At 36.6% G+C, this 16,903-nt stretch overlaps 1 protein-coding gene across 4 annotated transcripts in view; it reads left to right on the forward strand.

The window, feature by feature from the left end:
* PPM1B (protein phosphatase, Mg2+/Mn2+ dependent, 1B) overlaps positions 1-12,668 on the forward strand; it is a 75,874-nt gene extending 63,206 nt beyond the window's left edge. For 2 of the 4 annotated variants that reach the window (XM_011978202.1, XM_011978206.1), the window contains one exon: positions 9,027-12,668. In XM_011978202.1, the coding sequence (XP_011833592.1) occupies positions 9,027-9,332 (306 nt within the window). In that variant the 3' untranslated portion in view covers positions 9,333-12,668. Of the gene's footprint in view, positions 1-8,603 lie in introns of all 4 variants that reach the window. The other 2 variants (XM_011978205.1, XM_011978204.1) reach the window with 2 other exon arrangements.
* Positions 12,669-16,903: the final 4,235 nt, after the last annotated feature.

Consider the following 16,903-nt stretch of genomic DNA (forward strand, 5'->3'; position numbering starts at 1 on the left):
GAAAAATAAGAATTTAGGTTGCAGAGGTATTTGCTAAGAGACCAGCCTTTTGAACATCATTTTAGGGTAATGAACCACCTTATGTTTGGAGCATAAGAATGATAGACTCAAGAAAAATCTGTGGTATTTTAATCTGTTAGAAACATTTACCGTATTAAAGAGATGCAGGCAGTCAGGTAGTTGTGAAATAATTACAGAGACCAAATGGTAACTGTAAACTTATTATCATTACATAGATATATGGATTAAAGGAACTTCCCTTGTTTACTATGAAAACTGACTTTGCAGCCTAGAATTCTAAATGGGGAAATATTATATACCTTTCACAATAATCACTAACTTAGAAAAATGTTGAACTATAATTGCAAGTAGCAGAAATGTGCTGAAAAATACCGCAGAAGGAGAAGGAATGAAGAAAATACAGACATGTGATTACATTCTCAGCTCTTAACTTGACCCACTGTAGCAAAAAGCTAGCCACAGAGGTGCTCCATAAATGCTTCTTAACAGTGTGGATGATGTCGCCAGGAGCTGGATATTAACTTGCGGGGTCAGAAAGATGAAAGTATGGTAGAATTACAGAAGAGGAGAAAGTTGGAAGGTATTATAAAAATTAAGTGTTTTTTAAATAATAAAAATTATTTTTGTTTAGATATTTAAACAAAGAATTCTAGCCAGAGTTAAATCGGAGGGTTTTTTTAGGCTCCTGAAATGTCTGCTTTATATCGGAGAGAATTGTTCTGTTGTAAATGATTATAAGTAGTACCACTAGAAATAGGGATTCATTCATTTTTCTTATAATTAAGACAAATCTTTTAAATAAATATTTTTCAGAAAGTAAAGTCAGAAATTAAGTAATTTTAATATATATTCAGAAAGGTTACTATTTAGGGGAAACTTCTTGTTTACTAAATTTGTTTTTTAGTCTGTGTTCCATACTAAACTAACTTTTAAGAATGTGTTCCATCTTCTTACCGCAAGCAATATTGTGGTATTTTCCCAACTTTTAAAATGCAAATTTGTAACAAAGAGTCTAGCAGGGATTCTTAGTCTAGGGATGCACGAATCCCCAGAAATCTTTTGGAAAATCTCCAGCAAAAGCAAAACTACATTTTGCTACAAGTTGTGTTTATATTAGACAGGACTCTGGAGTCACACTCCTTCCCTTTTTCTAAAATGCTAGTTTGTGTTTTATAACTAGAATATAAATTTTGTGAGATCTGGGACTTTATCGGATTCATTTATGTCTGTAGTCCAAGCACTTACAACAATCCTGGCATACTGTGAAAGCTCAGTAAATATTTTTTGAATAGGGAATATTTGTATTTATTCATTTCTAGTAATTTGCTTAAGGCTGTCCTTAAGTCATATATTTAAAAATTAATTTGAGGTTACTAATTGGTATGAAAGTCTGTATTTATAGCGTTTTATATTTTCATGCAAAACGTTCTTCCCTTGAAAAAGACTCATAATGCTTTTGAATTAGTATGCCACTGATCAAGTAGTTGCATAAGTTGGTAATTTTCCAAGGGTAAAGTTGCACAGGGGGGTGACCTGTATTTACCCAGCTCCTACTTGTGCCAAGCCCCTTATTTATACACACACACAGTCATAGGTAATCTTCTCAGTACCTTTCTTTTACAGATGAGACTTACAGAGATGAGGTAGCTTGCACAGGTCACAAAGCTAAATAAATCATGCAGCCAGAATTTGAATTAGGCTGACTCCAAAACCTGTTCTCTTTACATTATTCCATGTGGCCTTTTTAAGGTAGTTAGAGATTATGTATGTCTGTACCCCACCTTTGTCTACCATCCAGGAAAAATCATTTCCCATTCTTTTGTAAATATGTTTAATAGTCTTAAGATACTCTGTTTTATTGATTGAGACAGGGTCTCGTTCTTTGTCCCAAGCTGGAGTGCTATGGCACCATCATGGCTCACTGTAGCCTCAACCTCCCAGGCTCAAGCGATCCTCCCAGCTCAGCCTCCAGAGTAGCTGGGATTACAGGCACACAGCACCACACTTGGCTAATTTTTTATATTTTTTGTAGGGACAGGGTCTCGCTTCATTGCCAGGGCTAGTCTTGAACTCCTGAGCTCAAGTTACCTTCCTACCTCAGCCTCCCAAAGTTCTGGGATTACAGACATGAGCCACTGCACCCAACCACAAGATAATCTGTTTTTAATGGTAAATATTTTATAAAGTTGTTGAAGCAGTCAAGCCCAATTCCTTGTCAGTTATTTTTCATTTAAATACACATATTTATCTTAATCCAAAAATGGTTTAAGGCATTTTGATCTTAGAGAAGGGAAGAAAAAAACAGGACAGATTAGTCTCTTTTTGAGCCCAAAAGAATCTCTGTATTGTTTTTACATTACTAAATTTTGCATGCATTTTTCTGTTTTACTTCAAACAGATAAATGCAATACCCATAACTGCTTTTACATTTTTATATCACAGTTTTTAGAACTATGCGAATATCAGGTTTTTCATGTTTACTTTTTATTCACTTGTCAAAGCATTGCCATAGAGAAGACCTATACTGTTTGAAAATGCACTAACGTTAGTCACTATGTTTTTAGGGTATGATTGATATAACACTTAGCTGTGTGGTCTTGACCGACACTGTCTAAAATTATTCATTAAATTTGACATGATTCTTCAAGTAACATCTAATTTATTAGAATCTTCATTCGTTATCAATTGTATCACATTTTGTCATATTCGAGAATTTTTAGTTTTAAAATTTTTTTGTCTGACAAGCAGCGCATAGGACTCCACAAGAAATATTTTTACTAGTGTTTACTTTTTCTCTACTGTTATAAGTAGTCATTTTAAGAATTTTGGTTATGGGCCGGGTGCAGTGGCTCACACCTATAATCCCAACACTTTGGGAGGCCGAGGCGGGCAGATCACGAGGTCAGGAGATCGAGACCATCCTGGCTAACACGGTGAAACCCTGCCTCTACTAAAAATACAAAAAATTAGCCAGGTGTGGTGGCGGGCACCTGTAGTCCCAGCTACTCGGGAGGCTGAGGCAGGAGAATGGCGTGAACCCAGGAGGCGGAGCTTGCAGTGAGCCAAAATCGCGCCACTGCACTCCAGGCTGGGCGACAGGGCGAGACTCTGTATCAAAAAAAAGAATTTTAGTTATGAGAGCTGTGTTTCAAGAGATAAATAATTGCTGCAAATAAATATTAGCTGGTTAACTTTATTTTTTTTAATGTGCTTAGATTACCTTCCTTCCCCCTCTTATTACTACACTCTGCTTGATTTATCTAATTTCTATGTCTTATTTGGTGTGAGTTAGTATTTTCATTATGAGAGATTTGATTTTTAAGCTGTGTTAGTCTAGCTGATAGTAAAACCTTAAAACCTAGGGTGGATGGGAGATGTCCTAAATTCTCATTTCAGTAATTGCCTTCAATTTACTTTACAGAATAATTGTAAACATCCCATCTGATATGATAGTTTAATCAATATAACTAGAGTTCTATGGTATTATTAGTTTTACTATATTAAGGAAATATAAACTTCAATATGAAATAACCTGTGGTGTTCTATAATTCACCAATATTTCTTTAGTAAGAGTCTTACCTATATGAGGTACTTCATATGCAAAAAATGTTACTCGCCATAGTGTATTCAACAGAGCATAAAGATAGACATTGATCTTAATTATACCTGGGCACAAATCAGAGCTCTGCCACTTACTAAGATTGTCACTCTGACAAATAACTTAAATCTCTCTGAGCCTTAGTTTCCTCACTTATAAAAATAACTGGAGTTCTTACTTTGTAGGGTACCTGTGAGGATTCAGTAAGATTATGTATGTAAAGTTCTTAGCACAAATATTATTTTTCCTTCCCTAGATGATAGGAGGACATAGAATGGAATATGAAATTGTCTTTACTCTCAAAGAGTTTGCAGTCTAAGTGGAGAGTCTTGTGAACCGTTGCAAGGTAGAGTTAATAGCTATAATAGATGTGTAAAAATAGGTGTGCTATATCAATTGTATGAGTTCAGATAGAGAAAGTGCAGGAACCTAGATAATAGGTTTCTCTTCTAATATTAATGAAAGCCCATGAGAGAGTTATGTAACAGTGTTTGGAAAAATCAAATGTAATGGCTGGGGAAGAGATTTCAGTCCTCTATTGTCTATCCAGAGTGATGAGAAAGTGCAATTTGCCATAAGATAAAATGACTTTTAAGTGTGGTCATTAGCTAAAGTTCTTCTCAATTTAGTGATTCTGTAATGTCAGCCATTGCAAATCCATCTCTACTTGATTTATTGGTTTGGTTTTCTTTTGCTTTTAATTTTTTTATTTTTCATTTTTTGAGACCAAGTCTCACCCTGTCACCTAGGCTGAAGTACAGTGGTGCAATCTCGGCTCACTGCAACCTCTGCCTTCTAGGTTCAAGCGATTCTCCTGCCTCACCCTCCCAAGTAGCTGGGACTGCAGGCATGCACCACCATGCATAGCTAATTTTTGTATTTTTAGTTGAGACGGGTTTCACCATGTTGATCAGGCTAGTCTCGAACTCCTGAACTAAAGTGATCCACCTGCCTCGGCCTCCAAAAGTGCTGGGATTACAGGTATGAGGCACCATGCCTAGCCATGGTTTAGTTTTAGTATGCCTCTTTTTTTTTTCAGTTGGAGTCTCACTCTGTCACCCAGGCTGGAGTGCAGTGGCACGATCTCAGCTCACTGCAAGCTATGCACCTCCTGGGTTCACGCCGTTCTCCTGCCTCAGCCTCCCAAGTAGCTGGGACGACAGGTGCCTGCCACCACGTCCGGCTAATTTTTTGATTTTTAGTAGAGACAGGGTTTCACCGTGTTTAACAAGGATGGTCTCGATCTCCTGACCTCGTGGTCTGCCCGCCTCAGCCTCCCAAAGTGCTGGGATTACAGACCTCAGGTCAGCCACCGTGCCTGACCTAGTATGTCTTTTAAAAAGCAGCTTCCCTTCCCAAACTATCACTGCTATGGCAATTCACAGAAATACAGGTGATTAATAATGAAAGTGTCAGTTGGAAAGTGAGAGGTACTTTATATGTTGAACTTGCCAAAACTGACCCAAATACGACAAATAGAACAACCTTTCATCCAACCTTATTAATAAGTCCACCTCCAAATAGAGTTATGCCATTTAGTCTGTATCAGTGATTTTCAACCCTGGCTGTATATCCGAATTGCCTGTCAGGCTTTAAAAGAACAACCCAAATCCACTGAATCTGTGTATTTTGAAATAGAACTTTGACGTGTATGCAATTTTAAAAGCTCCATAGGTAATTCCAATGTGGAACAAGGGTTGATAATCACTTCTATGTGTAAGTCTTTGAAGCAGATTTTGTTTTAATGTCCTGTAATTTTTTAAAAATAAAATGGTAGGTTTTTATCCTTTGTTTTTTTCTTTTTCTTTTTTTTTTTTTTGGTTTGTGGGTTTTCTGGGGGAGAGGGTTGTAGGCCCTGCATTAAAAAGTCTTTGTGATATACCATAAAGTAGAACATTTCCTCTTAAAGACTGACAGGTTTATCATTATACTTATCACATTGTTCCATCTCAACGCTTCCTGAATAGATTGAAATGGGAAACTTTGTATTTATTTATTTATTAATGAATGAATGAATGAATGACAGATTCTTCCTCCATTGCCCAGGCTGGAGTGTAGAGGCATGAACATGGCTCACTGTAATCTCAACCTCCTGGGCTCAAGTGATCCTCCCACCTTAGCTTCCCAAGTAGCTGGGACCAGAGGTGTGTGTTGCCACACCTAATTTTTAAAATTTTTGTTTTGTAGAGACGGGGTCTGCCTATGTTGCCCAGGCTAATCTCAAACTCCTGGGCTCAAGTGATCCTTTCACCTTGGCCTCCCAAAGTGCTGGGATTACAGGCATGAGCCACCAGCCCTGGCTGAGAAACTTTATTTAGGGAAACATGTTTTAAGTCCACATAATAAATTTTGCAAATTAAAAGACAGCTAATATGCTTGTTGTGCAAAATTGGAAAATTCAAAGAAAATAAAGTATCTGAACTCCCTGCCCATTATCATTGTATTGCTGTATTTCCTTTCTTTTCAGGTATTTTTACATATGCTAACATGAACAGATACACAGACGTATATGTACCCAAAAAACATGGGCGATACACAGTATCATCTCTTTTTTTTTGGGAGATGCCTAGACTGGAGTGCAGTGGGTGTGATCTTGGCTCACCGCAACCTCCTCCACCTCCCGAGTTCAAGCGATTCTCCTGCCTCACCCTCCCGAGTGGCTGAGATTATGGGTGTACACACCATGCCTAGCTAATTTTTGTATTTTTAGTAGAGATGGGGTTTCACCATGTTAGCGAGGCTGGTCTCAAACTCCTGACCTCAGGTGATCCACCCACCTCGGCCTCCCAAAGTGCTGTGATTACAGGCATGAGCTACCGTGCCCGGCCCAGTATCATCTCATTTTTTGCCATGAGGACACTTCCCCACCCCGTTCCCCCCTCCCCACCCCGCCACATGTCTGAGGCAAGAAAACAAGCACTTTGTTTTTGTTGTTGTTGTTGTTGTTGAGATAGTCTCATTCTGTCGCCCAGGCTGGAGTGCAGTGGTGTGATCTTGGCTCACTGCAACCTCCGCCCTCCGAATTCAAGCGATTCTCCTACCTCAGCCTCCCGAGTAGCTGGTATTACAGGAACCTGCCACCGCGTGCTGCTAATTTTTTGTATTTTTAGTAGAGGCAGGGTTTCACCATCTTGGCCAGGCTGGTCTTGAACTCCTGACGTCATGATCCACCCACCTCAGCCTAACAAGCACTCATTTGTTTTTTTGTTCTTTTTTAAGAGGGTCTCACTCTGTCATCCAGACTGGAGTTCAGTGGCATGATCATGGGTCACTGAAGCTTCAACCTCCTCGACTTAGCTCAACCTCTCACCTCAGTTCCCAGAGTAGCTGGGACTATGGGCGTGCTCCTTTTAAACATTTTTTGTAGAGATAGGGTCTCACTGTGTTGCCCAGGCTGGCCTAGAACTCCTGACCTCAAGCAATCCTCCTACCCCTGTCTCCCAAAGTGGTGAAATTGCGGACATGAGTCACTGCTCCTGGCCAATGGGGACAATTTTTTTAAAAATAACATTCATCTGCTCTCATTTTTCTAATAAAACATTGCCATTTATTATATGGCTTTATTAGTGTTATCTTTGTTCCAAAAGTGTAGTATAGTGTCTCTAAAGAAGGTTAAGAGTTTGTGTCAGATCAACTGCATCAATAACCTATTTTGTATTTTATTTTAAGATGAAAACTTCCAAATGTATTCAAAAAGGGGATATGATATGTTGGAACAGCTGTACATTGTCTATCTAGATTCAACAACTTAACATTTTGCCATAGTTGCTTTGTTTTTCTTTCTGTATCTACTGTTTTTTTTCTTTTTTTGACTGAACCCTTTGAGAGCAAATTGCAGACATCATATTTTACCTGTAAACATTTAAGCATGCAGCTCTTAAGAATGAAGACATGTTTCAACCAGGCGCGGTAGCTCACACCTGTAATCCCACCACTTTGGGAGGCCAAGGCAGGCGGATCACCTGAGGTCGGGAGTTCAAGACCAGCCTGACCAATATGGAGAAACCCCATCTCTACTAAAAATACAAAATTAGCTGGGCGTGGTGGCACATGCCTGTAATCCCAGCTACTCGGGAGGCTGAGGCAGGAGAATCACTTAAATCTGCAAGGTGGAGGTTGCGGTGAGCCAAGATCACGCCATTGCCCTCCAGCCTGGGCAACAAGAGTGAAACTCCATCTCACAAAAAAAGAATGAAGATGTTTTTCTATATAACCATATACCATTATTATACCTAAGAAAATTAATTTTTTTAAATTTATTTGTAATTTTTGTGGGTACATTGTAGGTGTATAAAATAATAAATTTTATAATATCGAATATCAAGTTTAAATTTCCCTAGTTGTCCCCAGAATGACTATTGTAATTGTTATTTTGAATCCCAGTCTAATCAAGTTTATCAGTCAAGCACATTAAACAAGTCTTTAATCATCAAGCCCCTCAGCTGTTTTTTTCCCCTTGACACTGACTTTGAAGAGCCTGAGCCAGTTTTTTATAGTACGTTCTGCATTCTGAATTCATATGATTGTTTTCTCATGTTGTGCTGTAACTTGATCCTCTATTCACTTTTTCCCTGTAAACTGGGAATTAGCATTATTAGATTCATTCTAAACATTTTTTGGCACGAATACAGGACATGACTGTATAATGCATCATATCAAGAGGCACATAATGTAAGGGTATCTTGATTTTAGTCTGTCAGCTTAACTGTGATCAGCTTGGATGATTAGAGCTTGTTCTGTACAGTATTAAAGTAATTACTATTGTAGAAACCTGTAGATTTTCCAACATTTACTAAAATATGAAAGGATTGAGTAGTTTATTATTCATACTTAAAATACTTAATTTATTTTTATCTAGAGATGTTTTTATCAAAATAAGGGCAAAAAGTAAATACAATTTTTATCCGTGAAAACTCTAAAGTCTTTCAAAGATCTGTTTAAATCTATATAGTTTTATGTTTTGTATTTCCTACTTATCATTTAGCAGAAATGATGAAGAAATTGTTCTGATGGCTTGCTTTTCTGTCCTTTTCCTACTGCTTTAAACATTAATTTTCTTTTGTACTAAATCGTATAGCCAATTATTGTTTTTTTTTTAAGTAAGTCAGTTTTAGGAAATGCTTGTGTTGCTGTTGAATTATAAAAGCTGAGTAAATTTCAGATTAAATTTTAAATGACTGTGAAATAAGACATAAACTAGTTAATGGTAATTTGCTTAAAATGACTTGAGATTATAATTGGAAGTTTTTATTGATACAGGTAAGAATCGATATTTAATAAAATGTTCTCATGCTTAGACTATATTACTTTTCAGTAGAGAAATTAGTATTTTGCTGTAATGTGTTATGAAATACATGTAATATCCTAGTTTGTCTACTGACACTGGGGTCTTGAATCTTAAAAAAAGGCCTCCGAGGAAGCAGAGGAAAGTGGATCACAGGGAAAATTGGTGGAAGCTCTCAGGCAAATGAGAATTAATCATAGGGGAAACTACCGACAACTTCTGGAGGAGATGCTGACTAGTTACAGGCTAGCTAAAGTAGAGGGAGAAGAAAGCCCTGCTGAACCAGCTGCCACAGCTACTTCTTCGAACAGTGATGCTGGAAACCCAGTGACAATGCAGGAAAGCCATACTGAATCAGAAAGTGGTCTTGCTGAATTAGACAGCTCTAATGAAGATGCAGGGACAAAGATGAGTGGTGAAAAAATATGACTTTTCTTTTTGGTAATATTTTTGTGATCTTTGATGGTTTTTAACTTAGGAAGTGTAATGTATGCATTTATATAACCGTTTTGTTATTTGAATCTTGGAAAACTAGTTTTATTATATTCAGATAGCCTTGTTTTTTAAAAAGGCCTTTGCATACACCTTTATGAGATAGTGTAAAATTGACTATTTATATTAATGAAATTATATGTTATTTCACATTGTATGCCAGAAATTAGGATACCAATTATGAATTACAGTCAGTAGTTAATACTAGATAGGATTAGAAATTTTGATTAGAGAGATTACACTATATTATGGAAAAACTTGTTAATGTAGAATTATACTGCTTCATATTATTTTACCTATTAGTACACTCATAGTTAGCTTTGTAATAAATTTATGTTTTCTTTAATAATTTTAGTTCTTCAAAGAATGGCTGATGCTGGCCTGTAATTTTTCTTTCAAGGATAATAATTTGTGTGTTGTTTGATTTGTTTATATTTTACATCTCTGTAGTTTTATTTTTAGAAGTTGTGAGATACTGGATGTGTGGCTATTTTTCCTTTCTCTGTATTCTTTATGAAACATAACTTTTGAAAAACCTATGTATTATTCATACAGCTTTGGTTTGTATATTCTGTATAGCCTAACTACACACATCAAAATGTATGTCAACCAAGTGTTTAGAATGAAATTATAAGTGTTTAAGTCCAAATAAAGCATGTGATGTGGAATAATCTATGCATGTTGTACTTATTTTTGAATTAATTTTTTAAAAACAACCAAGTTTGGTATATTGGAAGAATACCCATTAGAAATTCATTTGTATTTATATAACATTTAGAACACTTTTGGCTTACCTTTTTTCATTAATTAAAAGGAAAGAAGTTTAATGTTAAAATATTTGTGTTACATACTTAAATCTATTCTTTTTCTTATCCATCTTTTGTGGTACAAAATATTAATCTTTGGAGATTATGGGCACACATAGACATGTGAGAAAATTGCCACAGTGAGCATTTTAAAGATTGCAGAATTGTCCATTTTGTTACAAATTTTTATTAGTTATTAATAAATGGAATAATTATGGGCTGTTTTTAAAATAGTGGCAGGTGAGAGTTTTTGTTTAAAGGGATTTTTAAATTATAGATTAGTCACATGGGGGAAATATTTTAAAAAATTTTTTATGACTGTAGAACATTAACTTTTCTTCTTTACATTTATATTTATATCATGTGTCTGAAGTTGCTTTAAGTTACCATAAATTGAAACTTTGGAATCTTTGGATGTTATAGCTGATGTTTTGATGTATTTTTCCAATGCCAGAATATTCTTAAGTGCTTTGAGAAAGGAAGGCATTTGATGGAGAGGGGAGGAAAATAACCCAACCCAGTTATCTATCTATATTAGATACACGTGTACACACACAATATACAATACACAACATCTCTCTGTAAAAGTACCCTTTTCAGACAAAGAAAGGAAGGTAACTTGTTCATCAATTTTGTTTTCTTTTGAAATTCAATCCAGTCTGGAAGTGGTATAGGTAAATAATAATATTCTTCCTTTTCTCTTCCTGTAGGGTGCTGGAGATCTAGAAGACCCATGGTAGCCTTAAAAACCTTCTAAAATGCTTTTGATTCTGAAAATTGGGGGAAAAAACTTTTAATCACAATTTTCTTCAATACAAGGGGAAAATATTCTTGCGGATTCCCAACGTTTTGTGATATGAGCAGAAAATCATTAGCATTTCCCATCATTTGTTCATATTTGTGTTTTCTGACAGTTGCCACTTGTAGCATTGCCTGTACTACAGTATTTTTTGCCAACCTCAGGCATACTCATTACATCTGTATTGAACTTTTGGCCCTAGAAACCAGTGGAGTTATTTCACCACAAATCAACAATGTGCCTGAGGTGCATGGGAAATATAGTTAGCTATACTCTGAAAATACATTATGTTTTTTTCTTTAAACAAAACACACAACATGTAAGCATGTAAGAGTAAAGAATTGTATGATATGTTCCTTTTTTCAGTTCACCAAGTTGGAAGCCTTTTGCAGCTCTGTGGCTTGGAATTTCATTTGAGCAATTTCTATAGGATATGTATTTATTATTGATTGTTATTTAATTTTTTTCCAATTTTACCTGTATTACCAAACTGGGTTCTCCAATAATGTCCAAATTGTAATGTTGCCTTGCTTCAAGATAAAGTGCATTTGGGAATAATATTATAAACCCTTACAAATTTTATGCATGTATCTACTGCATCCTTCAACTCTCCCTAGAAAATCTTTTGAAACCAAATGGATTAATTTATGGCTATTTATAATTTGCTTTGACATTTCACTGTTGGAAATTTTTTAAAGATGAGATTTGTCTTTATAATGTAAATTGTGATTTTTGTTTTACATGTGGGTTTCTATAGTTTTAATTTTTTCAGCTTTTAAGATACGAGTTTTGTGTAATTTGGTATTTTTAATCATTTATGTTATTTTAAAAGCTCAGAATATCACATTGAAATTACTATAAATACATTTAAAATTATCTATTTTAGATCTAAGGAAATATTACAGAGATATTTTCATGGGTTCAGTAACTTTTCATTTTATAACATTGGGCACGGTACAGAGTGGCTGTCACATAAGGTACTTGAAGATTTATTAGTTTAATTCTATTTTTACAGTAACCTTGAATTCTTCTGAGTTTTGCATGTATTAAATTCAATTAATGCTGAATATGAAGAGTAAAGTATTTATCTGAAAGAAGTTACTGGGTTAGGAGAAGTAACGAATGTATCCGTTTGTACATGGTTTACATGTTGTGGATGCTTTGTAAACATTTTCCTATATGTTTAAATTGTGTTTCAGCAGGATGTAATTGCCCTTGTGTATAGTTAAAATGAGTCATCATCTGGTCCTGTGTGAAATGGAATTCATGGTATTTTCTGTAACATTTTCCTGAAGCTGTTTCTGGAGAGCCACACGTTTAAATACAGACAGCTTTCCTGATCATTTGATTTCTTGTGCACCTGATTTTTGGTTTAAAAGGAATTATTGCCACAATATATTTTATTTATTCTTTAGATTTTAGCCTTGTAAGTTAAAGTGCTTTACATGATGATGTGAAAAGCTGTTTGTCCCTTTACTGGGTTTGGGGGGTTGTTAAAAGATAGGGAATGAAGAATGCAAAATGGTTTATTGTTCAAACTGTCCACTCTGATCCAACCCTGTACTGATAGTACTTTCCAGTATGATATTGTGATGTTTCATACAATGCAGTGAACATAACCAACTTGTTACCTAAATAAAGAATTGATAAAAACAGTGTGACATATTACTATTTGGTATGATTCAGTTTTTAATGTTATTTTAAACTTCTTATGTGGTTGGCATACTTGTGAAAATTTAATTCCAAATAGGAATTATCCAAACTGTACAGGACAATATTAACCCCTTCTCTACTCCAGAAATATTTATACTCCTTTTTGAAAAACTTGCCTTTGGCCAGGTGCGTTGGCTCTCGCCTGTAATCGTAGCACTTTGGGAGACCAAGGCGGGTGGATCACAAGGTCAAGAGATCGAGACCGTCCTGGCCAACATGATGAAACCCCGTGTCCACTAAAAATAGAAAAATTAGCTGGGCGTGGTGGTGCGTGCCTGTTAATCCCAGCTACTCGGGAGGCTGAGGCGGGAGAATTGCTTGAACCCAGGAGGCAGAGGTTGCAGTGAGCCACGATCGCGCCACTGCACTGCAGCCTGGGGACAGGGCGAGACTCCGTCTCAAAAAAAATAAAAAATAAAAAATAAAAAAATAAAACCTTTTTCATTGGGGGTTACTGGTGCTTGAAATAGAAATAATGTATGAGTTAGTAAAAGAAAAACCGATGTTCAGTGTTTACTCATCTGAATTTCCTAGCCTGGGTATTCTCAAGTATTTTGGTCTCAGGACCCATTTATACTCTTACAAATTGTATATTCCAATGAACTTTTGCTTTTGTGGGTACTATTGATATTTACTATATTAGAAATTAAAACTGAGAAATTATACATACTGTTTTAATTTGTTAAATAAAATGATTACATGTTAACATAAACTATTTTATGAAAAATAATTGTCTTATAAGTTAAGATACAAAAATGCAGTGTAAAAAGAAGGACCAGTTTTCATTTTTGTGAGCCTTTAATATTGGGCTGAATTCTTGTTTGTGCTTCTGCGTTCAGTCTGCTACAGTGTGGTGCGGCCCGATGGTTGAAGTATATGAAGAAACCTGGCCTCACACAGATAGGTAGCTGGAAAACAGGAGTATTTTGGTAACTTCAGATAATTGTAGATATCAAAACTTGACAACCGATAGTTTCTTGAAGGTTGGTTGCAATGTGAAATCGGAAAGTTTATTAGAGGACTTTTCTTAGTTTGTTATGTTAAAATCCACTGGGTCTGTCTTGCATTTTGAATGGACCTTCTGGCTATGCATGATTTTGTCACATCATGAATTGGTCATTTGGAAAGTACTGGTTCACTGAATTATGCAGTTCTTCTAAATATGAATCCATTATTCTGCAGTGATTAAAGTTTTTTGTTAAGGGTGGGCATGGTGGCTCATGTTTGTAATCCCAGCAGTTTGGGAGGCTGAGGCAGGCAGATACCTGAGCTCGGGAGTTTGAGACCAGCCTGACCAACATGGAGAAACCCTGTCTCTACTAAAAATACAAAATGAGCCAGGCGTGGTGGTGCATGCCTATAATCCCAGCTACTCGGGAGGCTGAGGCAGAAGAATTGCTTGAACCCAGGTGACGGAGGTTGCAGTGAGATGAGATCGTGCCATTGCACTCCAGCCTGGGCAACAAGAGCGAAACTCCGTCTCAGAAAAGAAAAGACCGCTTAGCTGAATGTTGTGGTAGCTTGTGCCTGTAATCCCAGAGGCTAAAGCAGGAGGAATGCTTGAGGCCAGGAGTTTGAGACCCACCTGGGCAATACAGCAAGACCTGGTTTCTACACACACACAAAGTTTAAGTACTCTAGCATGGTGTCACATGCCTATAGTCCCAGCTACTTGGGAAACTGAGGCAGGAGGATTGCTTGAATTCAGGAGTTCAAGGCTGCAGTGAGCTGTGATCCAGCCACTGCACAGCAGCCTGGGCAACAGCAAGACTCCATCTCGAATTTTAAATATATGTCCCTTTTATATTGAAAAATTATCTTAAATTTTAAAATAACATTGTGAAGGAATAAACAATCTAAGCAACAAATGCTTCCAAGCTGCTTCACCGTTAGTTTATTAACCTGAATAGAATTTACCACCAAGAGTCGTATTTCTTAATGCTAAAGTAGAAATCCATTGGGAGTTGCATTGTCACTGAAAAAAATTGTAATGAAGGCCGGGCGCAGTGGCTCACACCTGTAATCCCAGCACTTTGGCAGGCCAAGGCGGGCAGATCACTTGAGGTCAACGGTTCAAAATCAGCCTGGCTAAAATGGTGAAACCTATCTCTACTGAAAAAAAAAAAAAAAGTAGCTTGGTGTGGTGCTGCGTGCCTATAGTCCCAGCTAGTCGGGAGCTGGAGGCAGGAGAATCGCTTGAACCTGGGAAGTGGAGGTTGCAGTGAGCCAAGATCGCGCCACTGCACTCCAGCCTGGGCGACAGAGGGAGAACCCGTCTCAAAAAAAGTTATAATGAACTGGTCTCCCTATATGAAAATAATGGCACTGCCTTGCCAGTTGTCATTCTTCTTTCTATCTAGGCTTTAAAATGGTTTTTAATAACAGGAGAAATAGTGTTAGTTGGGGAAAAAAATGTTTCTGTAATCATATTAGCCTTACATCTGAGTCAGGAATTACAGCCTCATTAGTTTACTTGTCAAACTGCCTGATATATTTTCCAAAACCTTGGAAAATGCACAAACCAGAGCAATATATGGTGCCCGAGTCTTTATCCAACTTCAATACTTGAAATTAACCTGAACATGTCCATCAAATATCTTTTGCTGGCCAAATATTATTCTTCCTTGTCTTGAATTTAAGGTTATATTTTTTAAATGACATCTCACACTGACATTTCCTCTTCCAAATTGTCTTCATTTGTGTTTTGAAGTTCATCTGGTATAAGTATTAAGGGAAAACGTGATAAGATTTCTTGTGGAACACGCTTTGAGAAGCTAAACAGTATTTAGTGAAAAATAGCAAATTGTGATGTTTTTCACATATTAGAAAATTCCTAGTTGTGCAAAAAATCCATTGTATATGTAAAATAGTCAAATGCTGACATAATTGTTAAGATGAATTCAAGCGATGATTTAATTTCAAAGCAATTCTGAAGTTACTTTTTAAATTCTGTATTAGAAAATGCACTTAAATGAAGTTACTTGCTTTTAGTTCATAATGGGCATTATAACAGTTTGCACTCTTGTTTTTATGCTAAATTGCTTTTAAGTTTTTTTCTATTCAACTTTGGGAGTTATTTTGTGAACCCTAAAGAAAATGCTAAACAAGTGTTTGTGTTTGCCCATTGTTTTGATGATTTGTGTATGTTACATTATGGTCTAGAAGTAATAAGTGTAGCTACTAATAGAGAATACATTGCTTTTCAGGCAGCATCACCGCCATTTCTCACTTCCTGCTGGCTTTTCTGGCTGTGGTATTTTCTCCCCCTTATTTTCTGTTTCCGTTTTATTTTGCCTGCAAACACCTCTAACTAGCATACTGTTTTGTGCTCAGATATAACTGGTGGATATGCTCTTCTAATTCGGAGGTGAGGGGCACTTAGTGTTAGAAAGTTAGTATTTCTGTTATCTCATAAGTATCCACAACTCCAGTGGGACACAAAAGAGCCAGACCTTTTATGTAAGGGTAGAATGAAAGATTGGACTTTACTTCTTTTTCTTAATTAATAAGCCTAGTCTATAATATTGGCAACAGTGTGTTTTTAATGAATAAATCTGTACAACAAATGTATTCTTTCCATGTAACATTCACCTATCATGAAAATAGTTTTGCATTTGAGATGAAGAGGACCAGTACCACCCAGGAGTTATTCTAATAGTGGGTCTGATACCTTCTTTCCCTCTCCTGAGTCGTTTACACTTACTTTTTTGGGCAGTGATTATGAAGAGGTGGTTTTGCTTCATTCCTAAGTCTTGAAGTTATGAAATGCAATTTATTATTTATTATTTGAGATGGAGTTTCACGTTTGTTGCCCAGGCTGGAGTGCAATGGCATGATCTCGGCTCACTGCAACCTCCACCTCCTGGGTTCAAGCAATTCTTCTGCCTCAGCCTCATGAGTAGTTGGGATTACAGGTGTCTGCCACCATGCCCAGCTAATTTTTTTGTATTTTTAGTAGAGATGGGATTTCACCCTGTTGGCCAGCCTGGTCGAACTCCTGACCTCAGGTGATCTGCCCGCCTTGGCCTCCCAAAGTGCTGGGATTACAGGCGTGAGCCACCGCGCCCAGCCCGAAATGCAATTTATCTTAACAAAATTCCACAGTAACATGATATAGAGCACCATGGGGTTTATTTTCATGAGATTTTGCCTATGAATAATCATAATAAATTGATACAGTATAAAGCTTA

This window comes from Mandrillus leucophaeus, unplaced genomic scaffold (genome assembly GCF_000951045.1).
Source record: "Mandrillus leucophaeus isolate KB7577 unplaced genomic scaffold, Mleu.le_1.0 Scaffold190, whole genome shotgun sequence".
NCBI lineage: Eukaryota > Metazoa > Chordata > Mammalia > Primates > Cercopithecidae > Mandrillus > Mandrillus leucophaeus.